At 40.6% G+C, this 22988-nt stretch overlaps 1 protein-coding gene across 1 annotated transcript in view; it reads left to right on the top strand.

The window, feature by feature from the left end:
* The window catches only part of LOC123973380 (diacylglycerol kinase beta), a 119937-nt gene that overhangs the window by 44282 nt on the left and 52667 nt on the right, over positions 1-22988 (top strand). Inside the window, exons 17-20 of the mRNA XM_046053345.1 lie at positions 2985-3059; positions 7426-7511; positions 8143-8232; positions 15348-15508. Of these exons, the coding sequence (XP_045909301.1) occupies positions 2985-3059; positions 7426-7511; positions 8143-8232; positions 15348-15508 (412 nt within the window). The remainder of the gene's footprint in view (positions 1-2984; positions 3060-7425; positions 7512-8142; positions 8233-15347; positions 15509-22988) is intronic.

The following is a 22988-nucleotide window of genomic DNA, read 5'->3' as shown; positions in this document are numbered from 1 at the left end:
CACACACACACACACACGCACGCACTTTTTATTAACTGAAGCATTTTCTCGGCTGTGCTCGTGACACCTCATTACTGTAAAGTGTGATGATCAGTCAGTCCCCTTGGATACCCAGATACAGTATGATTAAATTACACTGTTATTAGAGTTATTTTGGGCCATTATCTGAAAATCACAGTACAAACTGATTTCTGTCACAGATGGCACCGTAGTATTTGCACCACCCTGCTGTCCCTCTGAATGCTATAATTTAAAGATGAGGAGGGCTGTACAAGCTGTAAATAAATGTATTCATTGTTGCTCTGCTCCCCACCTACTGCACCACACAACTGAGACCAATCATACCCTGTTGATCTGCCTCAGCCTGACAACATTACCATAGCAACACACTCTTTATTACCACCAGAAAGGAAATTATTCTGTATTAATAGACATTACAAAGACAAAAAGATCCTTTTGAACAGGAAACCAGAGGCCATTGTGTTGCTATTTTTGTCTGTCATTTCACAACATGTTTAGTTTGATTGACGACTGCAGCAACTTATCTGAAGTTGTATAAACAATATACAAATATCAACAGATTTGACATAAATCTTCTTAAATAAGTGTTATCCACTGACTAACATAAACTTATCAGTCCCTCATGTACTTTTGTATATATTTTTAATACACATGGCTAAGACATCTATTCAATTGTGTATATATAAATATTCAAATAGTCTAATGAAATACATTGACTAGCTTCCTAATGGATTAGAAGCAAATTAGGAGCCAGTAAAACTGCCTGAATGAGGTGTGCATGAAGATGACTGTTCAGTCTTCAATGAGCATTTTATGTAACCCTCACAAGGTTACAGAAAGCTGCTTCTATGTCAACATGCAGCTCGCTAATATACTGACAGTCTGTGAGAGCAAAGGTCATATATACAAGACTGAAGAGTATGTGAACTAAAACTCTCCGCTTAGTCATCCCTTTTTTATATTATGCCTCTTCTTCCTGAAGTTTGAATTTATGTAAAGCATGTATTTTAGGGCTGCACCATTGCATAACATGTAATATTCTATATTTTATACACATACAGTATCTCACAAAAGTGAGTACACCCCTCACACTTTAGGACATATTTGATATCTTTTCATGCGAGAACACTGAAGAAATGGCACTTTGCTAAAATGTAAAGTAGTGAGTGTACAGCTTGTAAAACAGTGTACATTTGCTGTCCCCTCAAAAAAACTTATTGTCAAAACCACTGGCAACAAAAGCGAGTACACTCCTAAGTGAAAATGTCCAAATTGGGCCCAATTAGCCGTTTTCCCTCCCCGGTGTCATGTGACTCGTTAGTGTTACAAGGTCTCAGTGTGAATGGGGAGCAGGTGTTTTAAATTTGGTGTTATCGTTCTCACACTCCCTCATACTGGTCACTGGAAATTCAACATGGCACCTCATGGCAAAGAACTCTCTGAGGATCTGAAAAAAAGAATTGTTGCTCTACATAAAGATGGCCTAGGCTATAAGAAGACTGCCAAGACCCTGAAAATGAGCTGTAGAAAGGAGGCCAAGACCATACAGCGGTTCAACAGGACAGGTTCCACTCAGAACCAAAGAAGTTGAGGGCACATGCTCAGCGTCATATCCAGAGGTTGTCTTTGGGTTGAGGGGTCAGCTTGTCAGTGCTCAGACCACACGCCGCACACTGCATCAAATTGGTCTGCATGGCTGTCATCCCAGAAGGAAGCCACTTCTAAAGATGCGCAAGAAAGCCCGCAAACAGTTTGCTGAAGACAAGCAGACTGAGGACATGGATTACTGGAACCATGTCCTGTGGTCTGATGAGACCAAGATAAACTTATTTGGTTCAGATGGTGTCAAGCGTGTGTGGCGGCAACCAGGTGAGGAGTACAAAGACAAGTGTGTCTTGCCTACAGTCAAGCATGGTGGAGGAGTGTCATGGTCTGGGGCTGCATGAGTGCTGCCGGCACTGGGGAGCTGCAGTTCATTGAGGGAACCATGAATGCCAACATGTACTGTGATGTACTGGAGCAGAGCATGATCCCCTCCTTTTGGAGACTGGGCCGCAGGGCAGTGTTCCAACATGATAACGACCCCAAACACACCCCCAAGACGACCACTGCCTTGCTAAAGAAGCTGAGGGTAATGGTGATGGACTGGCCAAGCATGTCTCCAGACCTAAACCCTATTGAGCATCTGTGGGGCATCCTCAAACAGAAGGTGGAGAAGTGCAAGGTCTCAACATCCACCAGCTCCGTGATGTCATCATGGAGGAGTTGAAGAGCACTCCAGTGGCAACCTGTGAAGCTCTGGTGAACTCCATGCCCAAGAGGTTTAAGGCAGTGCTGGAAAATAATGGTGGCCACACATAAAATTGACACTATGGGCCCAATTTGGAGATTTTCACTTAGGGGTGTACTCACTTTTGTTGCCAGTGGTTTAGACATTAATGGCTGTGTGATGTGTTATTTTGAGGGGACAGCAAATTTACACTGTTATACAACCTATACACTCACTACCTTACATTGTAGCTAAGTATCATTTCTTCAGTGTTGTCACATGAAAAGATATAATAAAATATTTACAAAAATTTGAGGGGTGTACTCACTTTTGTGAGATACTGTATATCAGTCAACCTGATATAACTGTGTTTTATAACTCTGGAAACTGTAAAACTATAAATAAATAAAATAGTACACAAACTCTCCTAGGTAAAGGTTATGATTCACATTTGTTGCACCATTTGACATGCCTCAAAATCAGTTTGACATGCAGTAAACCTGCACAGTATGTAGAGCCCTTAAGAGGCTATGGTACTTAATTATTTTAACATATAGATCAACCTGGTAAATTTAACTTGGATAAGTCTGATGTAAAATTAGCATATTCTGCATACTGGTAAGTGTACTACATAGGCGCTCAATGTACTTCTAACTATTTGAGTTTTGTCTCCTGTTTTTGTCTCTTCTTCCAGGGTACTGAGGAAGTTCAGGTACCTACTAAACCCCAGGCAGGTGTACAGTTTGGATCAAGGGGGACCAATGGCAGGGTAAGTCTGCTGGCCTTTGCCCACCAATTCTGTTCCAGGACACTGTTCATAATGTAGGCCTCAGCAATCAGATAGCTGTCAAGTTAACATGTTAATACGAGGATGGCATGCTTTTCCATCTTTCATAATGGAGTCAATATGAGTTGTAAGGCCCCTTTAGGGAAATATTTATCTGTATCCTGATCAGAGAATGATCATGTGTAGTTGGGGCTTTAGAAATCCTTTAGGTCTTTTGGGTTAAGATATAGACCTGCACCAATTTAATGTATAAAACAGGAACACGCAAACTTCAGACTACCTTTCAATGGATAAAGAATTGACATACAGAGCCAGACGCAATGATATAAAGCTATCATTTAGTTAAAAAAAAATGAGATGCAAGTGTGCTAGTGATTTATTTACTGTTACTTTAAGCTGCATCAGGAGTTTGTATTTTAGAATGAAAAGAACATTGTGAATATTAAGTATTGCTGTAGAGGTCGGTCAAAGGGGAATGGGAAAACCGCATTACTGCCGTGCAGTGCTTTTGACCTCTTGACACACACACACACATACACACACACACACACTTGCATCAGAGCTGAGCACAGCTTGTACTTTGAAAATGAATGCTGTTGCACCTTTTTTTCCATTCACGGAAGAAAAATGCCCTACACAGCACAAAGTCTGTAAATGCTTTACCTTGAAGGTGAAACACATCCTTTCAATTCCATTTGTGTGAATGTCTCTCCTCCCTTGTCTTGTTATGTCACATTCTCTCTCAGTCACGACTAGCAGAGCGGCTGCCCTCGAGAGCTCATTGTTGGAAAAGCGACCCAATGACGCACTCAGGTCTTAGGGGAGAATGCTGTAGATGATACATTCGGCGTCAAACACAAAGACTGTGTTACTCTGATGTGACATTGGATGATGGAAAAGATATTTATTCTGTGATCTCAGACTTTTGTTGTGGTAATTTCATCATACTGTGGTTTTACTGCATTACAGTTCAGTGATACAACTTTCTGAGCACCAAGAAGAGAAGTTATCTTGTAACCTGTTTGGTTAATAGGTTAATACATCCCCTTTCCTTATCACTACTACGTTTATCAAAAAAAGTGCGTAATATTTGTCACTTCTGCTCAACCTTAGTTTGGTTAGGAGTATGTTAGTATGGGGTGCCCATACTAACATACTCCTAACCAAACTGTATCCTAACAAACTCCTAACCCCGCTAAGCTCAATGTCTATTTGCTGACACATAAAAGAACATTATTTTAAATTTTTTTTCTCTTGGAGATGGCTATGCTCAGGGTAACATAAAGTAAAACAAATACAGTTGATTTAATCAAATATATATTTTAGGGGAAAGGCATTGTCCACTGGGGTAAGATGCCATGGTGTGAAATCACTTTAGTGGGTGCAAATTACAGATAAAATCATGTGATAGACCAATATTTTAGACATACACTCACCTTGCTTTATGTTATTAGCTTTCCTGTTATTTATTTATCAGACTTTTAAACAGTGAGGTTGCTAGGAAATTCATTAGCAGAATGTCTGAGGTAAAATAAGTGCTAGCCAGCCAGCTAGCTAGCTAGCTATGTGAGCATATGTGAGCTTATTACCTCAGAATTTTATGTCAGACTTTCTGATAGTAGTGAAGTTGCTAGTTGGCTAACGGGACTGGGAAGTTACTCCATCAGACACAGAAAAATATCTCATGCACACTGGAAACATTTTTCTGTTTCCCTTGTTTGAGGCGTTGGTGGCAACAGAGTACAACTGCATGGCTCACCTTCAGTCAGGGATAGATATTCAGGATATCCCACACAGTCTTTGGTCCTAAAACATTCATTGTGATCATCTCAGCTTTCGTTCTTACCAGGTGCATCTTCTTCACAACATTGGAATCATGAAACAACGCACAGTTTAGCTTAACAAGGCTGTCGGTGCTGTTGTATGTGAGTCCATGTTTGACAGTGTGATACACGTATGAGGCTTCATTTGCTGCTATTTAGTCAATTTCCACAGTAGTTGCATTTAACGTTACTTAACGTTACTTAACGTATACTGAGGCACGTGAGGGGAGGCTGTGACTGGATGACGACAAGTGTTGTTGACCATCAAGTGTCGTGATCAGCACTGCTGCTGTTGCTGTTGTATCAGTCAGTGGTTAGATCAGCATAGTAGTCAAAAAAATGGTCACGTATGGGACAAATCAATTAGGCCTAATATAAGGGACATCCCAGCTAAGACAGGACAGTTGGCAACCCTACATCTAACTTACAAACAATCAACCATTAAAGGGCTTAAGAAACAAGGGACATTTGTGGTTGAGTGAGACTAGCAGCAGCCAGAAGAAGTATGTGGTGACATTTTGGGGGTTTTGTGAGAACTTGTCTTACCGTACAATTTTCATTCCATTCATGATGAAATGTTGCTTCCACAGGAGACCAAGAACATATTGTTGTGATTGGGACTCGCAGTAATTATGTAGTTATTGATAAAGAAGCTCCGTTGTCATGTTCAAATCTAACTTTTCAAGTGCATTTGGTTTATTATTCCAATAAGACGCATCTGAGCTCAGGGGCCTTTTCATATGTTAAACGAGGTGATATAATACTGTTATTGTGGGAAAGGTGTGCTGGTGCTGCTAAGAGAGCGAGAGAGGCTCTACATTATGCACAAGTGAATATAAACACATGCATACAAATAATGCTGAATGAAGGTCTGTTGTCACGTAGAGGGTTAACCTGCTCTCAGCTGAACTCGCCACAACTGTTACTATGGGCTCCTTAGCAACAGACTCAGGAGGCTTTGAGGTGAGAGACAGCTTACTCTGAGTTATTTGTTTAGGGAATGCAATTCCTCGCTGTACTTAGTCATTGCAAACATTGTTTCAGCCAACCTGGTTTCAGCCCTTCCATTAATGTAAACCGCCATTTGTCTCTTTGTGCATGCACATGTTTCTCCTAAGCTGTCATACATAAAGCATGGCCACAAAGTCAGGATTAGGTGGCTTAATTAAAATTTTATGCTGACATAGAAGGGATTTGGTCGATGCGATACACAGCTCCATGTTGTGGAAATGTCCCCACGGCAAGTGCATGTTGGTGTAGTTCCTCTGTATGTCCAATAGGGGGGGCTATTTGCCTCATGGCCTCTGCATCATCTGACCTGATCCAGAAATAATCCACCACCTACTTTCATTTTAGTGGACCACTGACAAGACAAGTAACATCAGAGCACAAACTGAAGAGGCTATTTAGGAGTACATGTTTAGGCTGTTTAAGGCTGCTGGCAATGTTGTTGTTTCAGGCACCAGTGAGACATGAAATGTGAACCAGGAAGTCGGACGCCACAGCACAGCACAGCACAGCGGTTTATAAAACTCTTGACACAAGATTAATCACGGTGACAACTTTTTTATCTTCCCTCACGATGATCTCAAAGTTAACAGCAGAAATAGTTCACAATAGAAATAATCTCCTAGGATTTGTGCTTCCACCTGTTTGATTGCCTCACACAGCTCCTTGTCAAATGATGTAAACGTTAGTCAAACAGGGGTAAATAGTTTCTGGGAAATATTCATATTTCTTAGATTTGGTGCTGTTGTGAGTATATACGTTGGCAGATGGACTGTCTCCCAGTCACACCTAGTGGCTCATTGATGTGTTTTTAACAACAATGGAGCTCTGTAGGAACAGGAGAATACAATTTATTAGGCGTGTGGCTACAAATACTTGTTAGTGGCATCAATTAATTTGTTCTTTTCAAGGGATTTGTTGACAGTAAGAAAAATAATATCACTGGATCCTTTAAGTTAATGTTGAGTGAACCTGTCACCTTTATAGTGCCACCACATCACCTCCTTATAACACTGATTTGCTGTACAACTGACATATTTATTTTAAGATGTAGAAATGGTTTAAAGGATCTATGGGCGTTACTGAGCAGGGCCAGGTGGTCGGTGTGAAAGGGGTCTGTGCCCTGTATGCAGCTGTCTCATGACGGAGAGAGATGAAAGCTACTGTCGACACCTTTGTTCCAACACACATTAAAGGTCCCTTTGAAGGGCATGCACTCTCTGACCACTCTGTGACTATGGTTTTGAGGGAAAGGAGTGGAGTGAACACAGCTGGAGAGGGCACGCATTGATTAAACGCTCTCTCTCTCTCTTTCCCTCTGTCTTTCTCTGTGTCTCTCGGTCCATCAGCCTTTCAGTCCAGTTCATTAAATCATTCAGAGATTAGAAAATCCTTCTCTGGACTGTTATGAAATCCGATCAATGGATGTATCACCTATAATACACCAAACATCACCTTTGTAAAACACTTGTTTCTGCATGTGTTGGTTAAATTTACTGGATCTTCTGCCCTCTTAGGCTCAACTTTTTCCATGATGTCCCTGATTTCCGGGTGCTTGCTTGTGGAGGTGATGGCACCGTGGGCTGGATCCTCGACTGTATAGGTATGCAGATTCTATCCTGTGATACTAATGACGGGAACAACACAAAATTACCCGTTTGATTATTTTGGACGCATGGTTCCTAGCGGTTATGGTAACATTCTACTCAGCAATTACTGAGATCTTGGATCGCTAGAAATAAAACAGGTGCAACAAACGAGCAGTCAGAAGGTCAGATAGGTTGTAAACAAACTGCCAAATGTTTTGACAGCGACAATCACGGTAAAAAGTACATTTTTTAGCCAAACTGTCCATTACAGACAGACTTCTTGGCGTACTTGCCATAATCCTGAACACATAGTTTTCCGTTGCAATGAGGGATTTTTACAGGTGTTTTCATGTTGGGTTTTTACCTCCAATTAAAGCGGTAAATCCATGTGACAAGGCTAAAAAGTTAGCCTTCATTACACGTGGTCTGACCACTTGCATTTCTTGTCTCTTCAGGCTCTTTGTTGTAGCAATGTATCCACTGTCCCAGGTCACTGCAATTAACTCATAATGTTGTTATAATGCTATTATAATTAATAGGCTCAATGGTAAAAATGATGAAAATAAGGCCCAAGTTGTCCTAAAAAACAATTGTTTCAAGGACTAACCAAATATAAGATCAACCTGTTTGTTTTTGCCTTTGCAGATAAGGCCAACTTTGCCAGGCACCCTCCAGTGGCTATCCTCCCTTTGGGCACAGGGAACGACCTTGCACGATGCCTACGCTGGGGAGGAGGTGAGGGCAGGGCTCTCAAGTTTTATCAAAAGTTTAGAGTGAGATAACGAGTGTTAGAGAAGGAGCCTCTCAAATATTTGCAGAAGCGGCTGCCCCAGCCAATTCTGTCAGGTTAGATTTTATCTATAGTTAATAACTGACCCGAACAAATAGAAAGTATACCAATAGGTAGATCTGATAAGACTATTTATATATATACTTATATTTCAAAAATACAAATGTATCAAAACTAAAGCAGCACTAAAGCAGCACTGCTGTTCATGGCTCAAAATAAGCAGCACTGAACAGCACTGCTGTACACATAGGCCTACAGTAGGATGGCAGAGCTTACCGTACACATCTATGCCAAGCTGTGTGAGAGTAGGCTACACATTTCAGCTTATGAATGGTTTTTTGTGTTGTAATTGTTTGTTGCACATTTTAATGCCTTGATGGCAGGGGTAGGGGACTCCCACTTAGCCATTTTCACCATCATGATGGATGATAGCTTTCAGTCCAGAGCCAAAATACAGAAAAATATCTCTATCCCTTTCCTTAGTTTCAGGTAGCCAAAGCTAAGCCCAGTGTGGGACAGTAACAAAGTAGTACTGTACTAAAGTACACAAGGTATTTACACTGAAATTGAGTATTTTCCACTTTCTACTACATCACCACATCTCAAAGGGAAATAATTTAGCAACTTTTTATTTTATCTGACAGCTTCAATTACTAGTTACTTAAAAAGCTTTTTACACACAAATCCTGTGAAGAGTTTAAAAGATAGGATGTTTTGATATAAATCAAATTATTTAACAGTTTATACAAGTCCAGCTAATAGAACTACATCAGTTAGGCTAACTGACAGAAATTTAATTGGCAAGTGTTAAAATCAAAATGCTGGGGGGAAAAAGTACAGTTACCACATCCATCGGGTCTTTCGCTTCCAACTTCCACTCCGTGTGTGCACGCGCATCCATGTTGCCTGGTAACGAACGTGCTTGCGGTGGGATCAGGGAATTCACCCGGAAACAACACATGTTAATGGGCTTAATGGCTCTGGCATTTAGTAGGCTACAGAAAAAGCTATGAACTCGGCACAAAAATGAATGTCCATTAATTGAATATAGCAGGACAACTTTGAGGGCGTTACCTCATAACTTACTTCTCAGCGTGAGAAATACAAGGTGTGGCGTGTGAGCATGTGAACTGGCTGAAATGTGTGTGTCTCACGGTGAATGTGTGAGACTTGAGAGCCCTGGGTGAGGCACTCACTCAATCATCTGTGTGTATGTTTGTTGTTATCTTTCACGGTACGTCCATCCCTGCGTAGAGATTTTTTAACCTGTTGAAAACAGACACCATTTTCCAGAAAAAAGCCTAAAATAACATACTCAATATGAATCAGGAATAACTCCTCAACCATTTGGCCTAGATGCATAATTCTGGTCTCCTTTGAAAAGTCAGAAGCTAAGGAATATAAATCCATTGTATATTAATATATTTATTTTACTTTTACAGACTACATGGAGATGCAATAAAAATTTGATATTTTTATCCTTGCCTGGTAAAAAAAAAGCTATATTTTAATGCAATAAACCATCAAAATCATCACGAGGAAGCTTTTAATGCAACTGAATATCTTCTAATACACCTACAATGCAATTGTAACTGTAAATCTGACAAACAGTTATCATACAACATTTTCAAATATACCAGGCGAATGTCCATATTTCGGCAATATTTACTGTTAAAATGTTGACTTTTATTGATAGATATCTTTAAAACACTTTTTCTGTTCATACAACCAAGTTCCAAATGACAAAACATTGAAATATTGATAAAAACAGGAGTATTCCCTCAACATTCCTGTCACCAAAAGCACTCCCATGCTTTACAAGCCTGTAGATTGAGAACGGAACAACCCACAGTGATGGGGGCATTGATCCGGCTTGAGCAGACCTTTCATCTGGTACCCTATATGTCTATATATCTCCAACGGATCAGCCACAAAATGGCAAAAAACACCGTGTGTTCTCAAGCGGCATGTGTCCTCTCTGCAGAAAAAGATGTCAGCAAGCAGGCAGCTCCCAGGTATTGCGCAATAATAAAGATGGCGCCCGCTTAGACTCAGAGCAACAACATTGGTGGGTTTCGGAGTTAAAACGGCGGGAAAAAAAATTTTCAATCAGTAATTTCGTCCAGAGCACCATTGCCCCCGGTACCGGCGGCGTCTGTTTTCAAAACCAGAACAGGCTGGTCAAATTTGCAAACCATCTACACTGCAAAAACTGAGCAAAATTATCTGCCAACAGAACAAGAACATTTCACTTGCTCCTTAAGGACAAAAAAAAACTTGAAACAAGTGAAATTCTCTAACATAAAAGCTGCCTTGTAAGAAGAAATATCTTGTCAGACAAAAAACAAGTAAAATATACTTGTTTCAATTACGATAATTAATCTTACCTAGATTTTAGTTTTTGCAGTGCAGTAGAGTAACAATAGATAGTAACTTATATTTAAATCAAGAATGGAGGCCACAATACTCTAGTGCTTCTCTTATTGCCTGCTTATAGCCCAGTTATCACAGTCTTGTGTGCAGTTAGACATTGTTCAAATACACAAAATGTTATTTTAAATTTTTCTTGCCAGCAGTTTAGACATTAATGGCTATGTGATGTGTTATTTTGTGGGGACAGCAAATTTACACTTATACAAGCTGTACACTCACTACTTTACATTGTAGCAAAGTGTCATTTCCTCAGTGTTGTCACATCAAAAGGTCCATCCATCATCAACCGCTTATCCTGCATACAGTGTCGCGAGGGGCTGGAGCACATAAAAAGATTTAATCAAATATTTACAAAAATTTGAGGGTTGTACTCACTTTTGTGAGATACTGTATATAATACTACAAGTAAAATAAGATGATTTTTCTAGCTATAAAGCGATTTAAAGGGAAACAAAAGAATGAATATTGACGTTAAATACAAAATTACAAAGGACTGGGAAACTCTATAAACATTCATTTGTAGATTTCTAGTTGTTCTCCCAATATTTCAGGGAAAAGAAAAAGGTTCTCTGTTAAGGTTCAGCTTAGTAAGACAGAACAGACTTAAAATGGGTAGATGATTGACTTGACAGTAGTAGCTCAGTTTAGAAGGACTGCTGTTAGAGGAAGGGTCTCAGTGGCACACTGGAATAGAAAAAGCAGGCATGTAAGTGCATGTTGTTGGGAAATTAAAGAATGGAAGAGGAAGTTTGAAGCTCTTATTTGTCAAATGAAAAACTGTTAATATGCAAAGCACTTATGCTGTAAATCCTCTGCCAGCCTTTGATTTGTGGCAGTAGTTTGGGGCAGTAATTAGAATGGCTGGTTATGACTGCTTGATTGTTGCCGCGTGCAGGACCAGCAGAGCACTTACCCAGGCTTATGAATGATATTTAGTCAATAAGCTGCCAGGTCCGGGGGGCCTTTTGGGAGTTTCGTTGAATAGATCATCTTTCACCAGAAATTAACACTGAAGTATGAGCTGGAGTCTCCTCAGCCATTTAGCCTGATGAATATTTACCTTGCCAGACACTGTAAGTAAGGGTGATCTGTATGTGAAGTTTAGTGTAGCTCTAGAGATCGGTTGGTTGGTCCATCACTTTGGTTCAGACTGTACCTCAACAAGTCATGATGCCATGATGTTTAATTCCTGACTCGAACTGGTGACCTCGGGTATGGTAGGCAGACGCATTAGCACGGAGGCTTACCCATCTATCGCTACTGCGTCTCTTAAGGCATCGAGGAGTGAGGTTTACTCACTGCACATCCTTGCTGGCTTCCATTAAACTCGCCCCCCTAAACCTCACTCCCATCTGGGCCACGGTACCAATCTAAACGACCCCCGTGTTTCACTGCACGGTCCTGACTCGAACTGGCGACATCGGGTGCGGGAGGTGGACGCGCTAGCGAGGAGGCTAAAACCCATGGGCACTAGCATCAGTCACTAGTGCGTCTTTTAAGGTGTCGAGGAGTAAGGTTTACTCACTGCACAGCCTTGCTGGCTTCTGTTGCACAAGCACCACAAGCAAAGTAAATTTTTTGGCTCACAGACAGACAGATGGTACCCAGAGAATGACTTTGGTGAATACTTTTCATGTAGCGCCACCAGCAGGTCAAGCCCCTGATTTTTCCTTTTCCAGCAGGTTGACATTTTTAGCTTTTAGTATAATAACTGGATTGCAATGAAACTTCCCCTGACATTTCATCTTTGCGTTTAGTGTTAATAAGCAAACGCTAAGCATTATAACGTGCTAAACTATAATGGTGAATATGGTAAACATGTAAACACACCTGCTTAGTGGCAACATGTCTGCATTGCCCATGTGAGCATAAAGATTGCCTAAATTAGAATTTAGCTCAAAGCCAGGCTGTGTCAAAGTATAGGCTCACAGAGTGGCTAGCATGGCAGCGGACACAAAGAACTTCATGTTTGAATGTACACAGTTTATGGCTGTGACAAAACCTTCTACTGATGTCATCTGCAGTCATAAACGACTCAACGGCTCTTCAGTGTGTGATACACATTTGTATGATGCATAGCTCATATGTAAGTGTGGACACACATTCAGGTTAAAATGTAGTGTGGGATCCCCGAGGGAAAGGGACAATTGTTTTTATAGGAAAAGGAAATTGTTCCCTCTGAAATTGCTATTATACATATTTTAAGAGTACCAGTATGTCAGAAAATGTGTGCAAACCCGCTCATATTTCACAAATGATGCTCCTAGTGTGATGCTACTTTAATGCCTCACGCCCTCGTGACACCCATGGAACGTATTTCCACGTCTGATCGCTATTAAGATGCCTGGCTGCTGAAGTAGGCTGTCAGCTGCGGAGCAAAACCGAGGGCTCCCTGGGGTGCTGTCAGACCCGGGCTGTGTTCTCGGTTCGATGGTGGTGAGGGCGGCAGTATCTATAAAATGGCAACCTAATCAGTGCTATTGTGTTTCATTTTTGAACCTATATAATCCACCATTTCACCAGTGAAAGGTAGAAGTTTCAGATAGGATAATTTTGGAAAGGCCCCGTCAGAAGATTAAAATATCTGCCAGTTTTTGCTCACTCTAGCTCACAGTAGGGTTGATTTAATTTATTTCTCATTCATCAAAACTGTAGGATATTATGTCTCTTATCGCTGTTACTCTTCCAGCCTCCTCAATATGTGGTATTTCGTATTGTTGATTTCAAAGGTAACTTCTGTATTTTTCAACCTGGACCCTTTTTTCCCATGTTTTTGTGTCTATGTTACTAATTGGGACATTTTTTGAAATTGGTTCAGTATTGTGCGAGCATAGACAGGCTCAGATTGTTACATTCTGAATTCATACTGAATACATTGCGGAAAGGATCCCTGCAGAAAGAGACCTTTTTGTTTAACCAGAAACATCACCATGTTGCTCTAGTCAAAGCCACCTGACTACCTTGACAAAGACAGTAATTTTCCATCTCTACCGCTGCCTCAGTTGGTTTGTGTGTGTTATTGTGTCACACAATAACACACACAAACTAATCTACCGAAGCAGCGGTAGACCAGCAACTCCCGTGCAACTCAAGGTAAAGGTAAAATTACTGTTTTTATCAAGCAAAGCACTTTAGTGGACGTACTAACTGTACTTTGACAAATGGCAAATCAGCGCAAGGATTATGTTGCAGCCCTGTTTTGCTGTTGCCGACAGCAGCTCGCTCACACAATACTGGACCAGTTTCAAAAAATGTTGTCCCAATTACTCACATAGACTCAAAAACATGGGAAAATAGGGTCATGGTTGAAAACACAGGAGTTGCCCTTTGACTAAAGCTAATGATACATGGGGCAACTTTTTGAGCAATGTTGCTGGTGGCAAGTCCGACTATGTTTTGAACGGATAGCGGCGGTGCACTGAGGGTGGCGGGAGAAGGGGATTACGGTAATAATCTTTACTCATTACCATTGACAGTAACATTGCCCAGCACCATTGCTGTAAAAGTTGTTCCATGTATCATCAGCTTAAGATTTATGTTCACGTATGTTTATTAAAGGGGGAATAGCTCTTTCAGCAGAATCCTCTTTGAGAGCTCCCTTAAGACTAGTTTAGCCCGATTTGCTAGTCGCTGAGCTCAGCAATCGTTATGTGTAAATTACTTAAAGACGCATCACCGGACAGATATCTAGCAGGCTAACTATCTGGAGCTGTCGGCTGAATCAACATCCACATCCAACCAATGAGAGCAGGCAGCTGGCAGAAAGGCAACACTTTTTACTCACCTCCAGCTGTTGCACAGACCTGCTACCCACGATTGCTTTTCCATTCTTTCACCCGTATTCTTTGTCTTTATAATTGCTATAATTGTTAACAAACAGCAGCTGTTTTGCGATTAGGTTTGCGTCATTTCCCGTTTCACATTTCACGTGTGTTTTCTTGACAAAACGTGGTTTGGAGACCAGCCGTCGGGTGACTGAGTCGTTTTCAGCTCGTTTAGTGTGTGACCCCCTGTCGCCGATCAGTCACGTAGTGTGAACGCCACACCGACTTACAAGACAATAAAGCCTAGTTCACAGTACACGATTTTGAGCCCGATTTGCCTGTTGGCGAGCTCGTCGACCGTCAGGCTGTGTGGGTCAGTGATCGATCTGCGGCAGCCAATCGCATCGAAACAACGCATCAAAACAGCTCCCTGACGCATCACTGACACATCGCAGACGCCAGCCAGATATCTAGCATGCCAAATATCTGGAGGAGTCTGCCGACTCGACATCCACATCCAGCCGATGAGAGCAGGCAGCTACTTTTTCACCGCAAAACCCTTTTTACTCACCTCCAGCTCTCTCTGTAGCTCAGACAAACAGCCGACGTTGAAAGTTGTGTAGTCTGCACAAGCCTTTAAATGGTAGAGCCTCTGTGCAAAATATAACTGTAAAACCATTACCTATTAACAAGTGTCTCTGACTGAATTGGAACTACACACTACACATAACATCCACACACCCACAGTACACAAATATGGATAGATGTGTACTTTTGGGTATATCAAGTGTCCTCTCTGGTCTTTGTATTCTGTGCATTTGCTTGTATTTTCACTCATCTTCCTCTCTGGCTGTTCTCGTCAGGTTATGAGGGAGGCAGCTTGCTGAAGTTCCTCCGGGACATCGAGCATAGTACAGAGGTGGTGCTCGACCGCTGGAACATAGACATCGTCCCTGATGACAAGGAGGAGAAGGGAGACCCTGTCCCCTACAGCATCGTCAACAACTACTTCTCTATTGGAGTGGTAAGGAAACTGATGCAGAGAATAACATTACACATGACTGACAAGTTTAAATTCCTGTGTGTGGTGGATTCTGCTTGGGGAAGATTTTCAAGTGAAAGAAATTCACACTATGGTTTGCATTTATTTACTAGATATGTTTCCTAAAGAACTTTCAAAAAAACATTCAATAATCATCCAATTATAAGGCATTACATGGATATTAGTATTAAAATGTCATGCACATATATCCTAAAGAACAAAATAATCAATTATCTGTTTACCAACAGGTATTTGTTGAATATTTAGCTTTATCAACTATGACAAAATGTATTGGTATCAGCCAATTACAGGTATAGCCCTTGAATACAGAGGTGCAAAAAACTAAAAACATGTCTGGTGTTTCTTCTCAGTTATTCTTATACAGAGAAAGGACAATCAAGTTTGTAAAGACCTACAGTTCATCTAACTATGTAATGCCAATGATACATTTGAATGTAAACTGGAACCAGTGACCAGTGTATATGTAAAACAAAAAACAAAACAAAAAATATATTATATACTAGATCAAAAATACAATTTGGCATGTTATGTTGGTTATTTGAAATCCAAATTAATAGTTATGAATATCAGACATAACAATCCTGCCCCCAAATTGTCTGACTGAGACATAGTTGTTACCACAACGTGCTGAAAAAGATTATCTGGTCTTTGTGGACACAAGCAATTAGTAGATTCATCAGTGAATTTCTGTTCCCTCCTGGGCAGGTTTTCGTCTTTTAATTGGAGGCAAGAAACACGCTGCCAGGATCCAGTTGCTTAGCAACCTTTTTATCTTGTCCTGATGGAGATACTTGGATAAAGGCTCAGGGACGTTTTTACAGAGGTGACAAACAAGCCCTTCGTGAAGTTACCACAATGCTAGACTGCTTCTTTAGCTTATGTGTAGTCAAATGTAGTCATGGAGGGAGAGTTAACAGACGTTACCACTTCTGTATTGTGGTTTGGACTCACATGAATGAATCTGAGGATACAGTTCAAGTAGGGTGACCATATTTTGGTTTTCAAAAAGAGGACAGTGGGGGCAGGAGGCAGATGGACTCCCGCAGTGGGTGTTATGTTGGGGCTGGGGGGGCTTATCTGACACTGACATGTACGTATTAGCTTTGCGGGTCAATCACTCTGCCTCACATGGATCCCACATTTGTGTATCAGTACAATATTATAAAAATAAATAGAAAGTTTACTATTAGTATAATACTAATTTATTTATAGGTTACACTTTATTTGGCTTATGTCTGCCTCCAGATTGTTTATAGTAGGCCTATTTGTATCATTTCAAAACCTTGTTGATATTCAACAATTCAACTTCACAAATAAAACCGTTTTCTGTCGTGTTAAGATTTGATTAGGGCCAATATTAGTGTATTCATTATAAATTCAGATAATAGGATCATATATAACTTACCATTAGTATAATATTAATTCCAATTACAGCAGTTTCATGACGGTCTCATTCATTAAATCCATGTGCAGGAAAAATGGTCAACATGGTGGTTAGTCTCTGTTAATGCTAACGTGCTAACTTGTCTATAATCAGAACCATTCATGCAGAATGAGTTGAACATTTCAAAAGTTTGCTGTAGCAGCATGTCAACCTTTTTCAATGTCCCGCCCCTCCCAGGCTGTCATTGTGACACTAGCCATGTTTCCATCCAATTATCATTTGAATTTTAAGTGGTTTCCATCAACTGGTTTGGAGCGAATAAACCAGGCTACGGCAAGTGTAGTTACATCAGTAGTTGATGTTACACATGGCTTTTAATAAACAAGAAGCCTATGGGTTTCAAACAAAAAAACAAAACAAGGTGCATGGACCTGAGGATGACCATGGAGCTTGGAAAAATGGAGAGGTCCTCAGGAATGTGTTTAACTGCTACCAGCCATGTTTCCGCACGTTATGGAAATATCCGGCAAGTCGCCGACAAAGGAAACAGCTGATCAGGCGTGAGTTACAAGTTTGCTATGCCAGAACTTATTTGGCAGAAGTGTTCCCGTCTCCCATTTAGCGCATTAACTCTTTTTTTACAAAGGCATAAACCACCTCAAGTGAGCGTAAAAACGTTTTTGTGAAATTAAGGATTTTTTATTCAAATTTGTCATTTCCATCAAACTTTTCTAATGCGATACTTCAAAATGTGCATAAAAAAACGTTGATGGAAACACAGCTTCTGAGACACCGATGAGCAATTTTATGCACTTGTTTGGATAAAAAAAGCACCCGATCTTCTCCCTACTCCGTCTCCGCCGGTGGAGAGGGGAGACAAGAGTAACGTTACCGGCAGCTTACCGGTGCTGGTCAAAGCAATGCAAAAACGCACACAATAAATGCCAACTGTAGAAAGCAAAATCCGAATCCCAGACATTTTGGGCGATTTAGAAATTCCGTCCGGACACATTTTTTAGCTCCCAAAAAGAGGACATGTCAAGGGAAAAAGAGGACGTATGGTCAACCTAGTTTAAGCATCAACCTCTGCACAACAACAATTTCTAGTAATTTAAATGAATTCCATCATCACCACCTTACAGTCTTTGCAGGCATCCTATAAATAACTTGTACTTACGCACTTTTTTCCTGAACTGGTCAATGTGAGCGAACCTTCACTCGTGTACCAGCACAGCAAATAAACACCATCATACTGAACTTGTAATTAGAAGCGCAGTGAATAGTTCAGTGCAGCAATGGAAGCCTGACTATTAACCTTGGTGTTCTGCCAAACTTTGAGCTGACTCATCACCATAACAGCTAAAGTAGGGGCCATCTGATGTTTTTTTTCTAAAACATTCAAGCACCATTAAGCTGATAAATAAAAACAGTCAGACTCAGTGGATACACAGTACATATGACTATAAATAAACAGAACTGACATACGTGTGAAGAGGACATATGTTCAAAGGTAGAAATTAGAGGCTTTTAGCAGGAGGAGGATGAACCACAGAGATATTATTCAACACCAACCACTGATATCTGCGTATGTGTCAGTGTAGACACACATAAAGTAAGCGTAACATCGCACACAAGAAGCCAATGACATACTAATCTATATGTCACTCATTTGAACCTGGCTAAGCAGTTTTATTTGCAGCACAAGATGAATCACCTGCCAGAGTGTCAGATGGAGGTGGACAATAGCATTTAACAGGCTGTCTTGGTTTGATGATGCGTTTTGTCTCTTTCATTTCCCACATTCAGTAGTTCGGGTATCATCATTGTATAATCAGATACAGTAGTCCCAAGGCTTTGGAAGAAGCTACATGCATTCATATTAAGTATGATTTTGTGGTAATGGTGCTTGAAAGATGCGGTGGTGCAGTGGTTAGCACTGTTGCCTCACAGCAAGAAGGTTGTGGGTTCAAACCCCGGTTGTTCTCTCTAGCCGCCTAGTTTGATTGGAAATTGTCCTTAGGCGTGAGTAGTTGTTTTTGCCCGATGTAAACTGGGATTGGCTCCAGCGCCCCGCGACCCGGTACGCAGGATAAGCGGTTGACGATGGATGGATGGTGCTTGAAAGAAGTATTCCCACTGTGTACAACTCCACCTTTAGTACTGCACTTTTTAATTCGCACACAACTTAACACCCCCTGAAAATCTTGTTTTTTGCTGACCTGTGCTGCAGAGATATACAGGTGTTACAGGTGCATCAGAGCACACTTCTGACCAAGCAGTGATGCTGGGTTTGTTAAAAAGGCTTAAACCTTTAACCAGCGACTTTTTCGTAATCAAACAAAAGTTCTATTTTCATTTAATGTTACTCACCGAAATGCACCGGGTTTCCTTGAGGTCTAACAACTGTGTAAATTCCATCCTCATATGCAAAGTACATTTTTCTTAAAGATTTGAGCCCTGTATAGTTTGCATCCTGTTTACTGGCAAACAGTCTTCCTCTTCAGGGCCTCTAGGCACATCACTGCCACCTGTTGATGAGTGGAATAGCGTGAAACCATTGGCAGGAACATGTATTGCATCACCCATGTAAAATGTATACTTTTATGACGGAGAAGGACCTGAATACTTCCTCCATGACAGATAATCTCTATTAATAGATTCATAGCTCATATATATATATATATATATATATATATATATATATATATATATATATATATATATAATATATATATATACATATAAATATAACTTGAGATGTTTTTTTCCTCTGTGACATAAAGCTCAACCAGAAACTATTGAAAAACAAATCAGTGAGGCACACTGTCGCACTGGGTGACATGTTCCTTTATTATCATGAACACACACATTGTAGTTTATTTGGAATAAATCTCACACACTCCGTTCTGCTGCAATAAAACTCACTAGCACTCAAAATGCACGAAAAATAGTCCACAACAATCTAGCCTTAAAACATTTACTTTTTATTTGTTACACAGTTTGAAAGACTTACATCTTCAGTAGGAAAGAACTGACTTGGAGCTTTATCCATCAAGCTTCATTTATTAATTGATTCCACAAGTCACATAGAAGGGGTAGGACAATTATATTAGGTCATATTATGCTTTTTGGCCTATTCCCTTTCCTTCATTGTGATATACCTTGTTTGTGCATGTAATGGGTTTGCAAAGGAAAAAAGCCCAACGTCCACCCCAAAGGGAGCTACCATCTCCCACAGAAAACACTGCTCCTTGACTGTTGTCCAGCCTTTACTTCGGTAATCTGCGTCACTTCGTAACACACATCATAATGCTCGCCTAGCAGCTAGTGTGACACGTCCTCAAAAACACTGGTGGAGAATACACTGAGCTTCAGCACTCACAGTGACAAGATGTCTGTCTCCCCTCACCCCCATTAGATGTCAGTGCACAGTTAAAACGTGAACGATAGATGTGTTACAAATTAATAACTTTCCACTCTGAAACATCTTGCTCCAGTCTAGGTGCGAAGCTGGTTCGGGTTATTCTGCTTTTGTTTCCAGATCATGTAGCGCTGAACCAAAACCACAGTTACCGGCTAAAGAGGCTTTGTTACGGATCACACTACCATGCTTGTCAGGACCCGCCCTACTCTGCTTCTGATTGGCTAGTAATCCTTCCTATGTACTGCACATGTGCAGCTCTTAACAAAGATCTAATTGAAGTGAGATACCTCACTCGGTAGCTAACACAGAGCCTTCAACACACAGGGTGAAAGGAGGAGCTGCAGCAATGTGCTGTATGACAAAAATATGTTGTTTTTTGTAAATTAAACCATTTAAACCTGTTCTGGTACAACCCCTAAATATAATCATGAACCTGAAAATGAGCACAATATGACCTCTTCGTCTTACACATTGTTGGTTTTGATCTTTTCATGGGATTTGTTGACAATAAGAAACATCAACTACACAGACTTTTATCTTTTAATGTTTCAAATATAAATGTGTGAAACTGCAACTGTTACCCTCAGGTTCTGACAGCACTCCAATGTGGCACTGCCATTAAACAAAGCGACAGATCGCTGTGCCCGCGAGAGCCATAGTGACAGATGGCGGAGTATCTGGGTGCACACGACACCTGAGCAAACCAATGTCTGACTCACACCAATGATGTAGCCATTAGTAACCCTCAAATCTGGTTTACTAACCATACAGGGTTTGCGTTTCCTGCCATCCCATCACAGACCTTGCTACTCAGGGTTCGGTTACTATGGAGACAGGAGGCTGGCAAGGCCAAATCTGAAAGCTTCATCATCTGTCCTTTATCTCACTGACTTAATTGTGGATGACATGGTGTGGAGCATGTGGTTGGCTCAGCCAAGGCACTCAGAGCTGTAAATCAGAAAATATATTACGTAATTCAATGTTCTCCCAAAATTCTGTTTCCATGTTTGAAGTGCAAATATTTTTATATTTGGAAATAGCATTACACATAGCTAAATCTATATGTATCTTTATAGAAGAGGAGGATTTTGTAGGTTTAGCCATTGTGCTATTGGCAGGAGCAACTGGCTGCCTAAAGGTACATTGAGCAGTGGGCTCACTGTGAGGAGCTGGCAGTGCTACACTAAGCAGATAGCAATAAGAATTTGTGTGAAGCCTCTGCCTCCTGTCTCAACTTCATGTGGCTCCATGTAATTCCACACTGTCGCATTTTATAGCTTACTTACAACACAGATATTTCCTGCATTGTTTTAAATATGTCAGTATTGAAGCTGATTTACTGATTTAGTTTTTGATTTATCAAACTAATAATACTAAACTGCCCATCTTTAAATATACTTTCTGTTGAATTAATACGTTCATTAACAAATAATAGCAGTGGATTTAACCATCTGTGTACGTATGCTGGTCCATATCAGTTCCTAAAATGCTTTCACTTGAACCTGCAGCCTGGAAAGAATCTCGGGAGAGGAATTTGAGAGAAGGAAATCACACCATGTCAGCAGCCATTAAAGATGCCACCTCATGTTGCAGTGAGGAAGCTGATCCCTCTGCAGTGCCTGTCTCTCTGCAGGAGTTTCTGTAGATGGGGGCACAGGTGTAAATGTGTATGTATGTGCATACTTGAATGACATGTGTGTGTGTGTGTGTGTGTGTGTGTGTGTGCCCTGCAAGATGATTCCTAGTGTTTATGGCCAGTTTCTAATGTGTACTGCAATCCTTGACTACATTAGCCAGGAGGGTGTAGACTATCCAGTGGCTCTTTAGATATATAAGTCGCAAGCTGCTTCTTTCACCTGATAGGCAGAAAACCAAAATGAAGGGGTGAATGCCGTTCACTGTTTAAATAGCAAGGAATATGTCCTTTAACAGACTGCAGCACTGATAGATTTCACAACTTATTTTCCCCTGCGTGAATGTCCTACTTAATAATCATTGGGAGTGTGATGGACACTCGACCACATTTCTCACAGTGAATCCACTGATACATTTTCTGTATCAATTACATCATGTAACATTATTAGAGTGAATTTTGTCACCTGTTTTATAAAGTCCAACAGTGAACAAGCATTGTCTGAGAGGACAATAAGTGGGATGTGCCATTCTAGAGAAATTCAACACCAATACCATGATATAGAGCGAACAACGACACAGCGAGAAACGTAGCTCACAAGCTAAGTTGTGGGTTACCAAATTGTCGCTACTAGGGATGAGCGAGTACACCATTATCTGTGTCTGTTCAACCAACTAAATTATCCGTATTTGGAATGGGGCTTAAACAGGAAAAGGGCTGAGATAACCTTGAGTTGTTCATTTAAGCCTAAAATTGATATGGTTGATCAGAAGTTACTTTATTTATTAGAAAACTATTTACAGAACAGCCTCAGAATTGAGTTTCATAGCAATGTTTTTAAGTTGATTTTACTGTGATCATACTCGTAAAAAATACATTATCTATTAACAGATACTTGTTTCAGTTGAGTACCTGCTCAACCGTAGTCGCTGCAGTTGCTAATGTGAAGCTAACAAGCAAAGAAACAAGCAAAGAAAATGAGAAGGAAAACACAGCCAGC

This window comes from Micropterus dolomieu, linkage group LG07, assembly GCF_021292245.1.
Source record: "Micropterus dolomieu isolate WLL.071019.BEF.003 ecotype Adirondacks linkage group LG07, ASM2129224v1, whole genome shotgun sequence".
NCBI classification, from domain to species: Eukaryota; Metazoa; Chordata; class Actinopteri; order Centrarchiformes; family Centrarchidae; genus Micropterus; species Micropterus dolomieu.
The sequence above is the reverse complement of the archived record's forward strand: the minus strand, read 5'-3'. Positions and strand labels throughout refer to the sequence as shown.